The following is a 525-nucleotide window of genomic DNA, read 5'->3' on the forward strand; positions in this document are numbered from 1 at the left end:
CCCGTGTGTGCCAGCAGGGCGGGGTGGGGCATCCCGCCATTCAGGGCCATGTACTGGGCCATCAGACCCTTGGGGGGCGGGTTGTATCCGTTCGACAGGAGCGGCGATTTCTCCATCTCATTGTCTGCACGAAAGAGAAAAAATCCTTACTCTGTGGCAAACGGCATAAGGAAAACTGCAAACAAAATAAGCACATATGTCTGAGTCGGACGGCGTGAGAGGGAAATCTGGGGCCACTTACCATGCACGCCGCCGTTCATGAAGGGCGGGAAGTCCCTGGGGTCCATGCGCGTCTTCTTGAGCGCCATGAGGGCCTCGGGGGAGAGGTGGGGCGGGGGCAGCCCTCCGTGTCCGAGGGGGGAGGGGTGGAGGCGAAGACTCGAGAGCCCCAGCGAGAAAGGAGGGTCTCTGAGGGGAGCATTGGAAGGCGGGGTGACGCCGCGCGACCTGAGGGCGGGAGGGTAGCCGCCAGCCCAGACTGCTTAGAGGTGGGGCGGCCTTGCAAGGCAGGGGCTCGCCGCAGAG

At 63.4% G+C, this 525-nt stretch overlaps 1 protein-coding gene across 1 annotated transcript in view; it reads right to left on the reverse strand.

The window, feature by feature from the left end:
• LOC119587042 (dachshund homolog 1-like) overlaps window positions 1-525 on the reverse strand; it is a gene marked incomplete at its 5' end in the record, with an annotated part of 99624 nt that overhangs the window by 30642 nt on the left and 68457 nt on the right. The window contains 2 exon segments of the mRNA XM_037935790.1: window positions 1-124; window positions 242-373. Coding sequence (XP_037791718.1) covers window positions 1-124; window positions 242-373 — 256 coding nt within the window.

This window comes from Penaeus monodon, chromosome 22 (genome assembly GCF_015228065.2).
Source record: "Penaeus monodon isolate SGIC_2016 chromosome 22, NSTDA_Pmon_1, whole genome shotgun sequence".
In the NCBI taxonomy this organism is placed as follows: Eukaryota; Metazoa; Arthropoda; class Malacostraca; order Decapoda; family Penaeidae; genus Penaeus; species Penaeus monodon.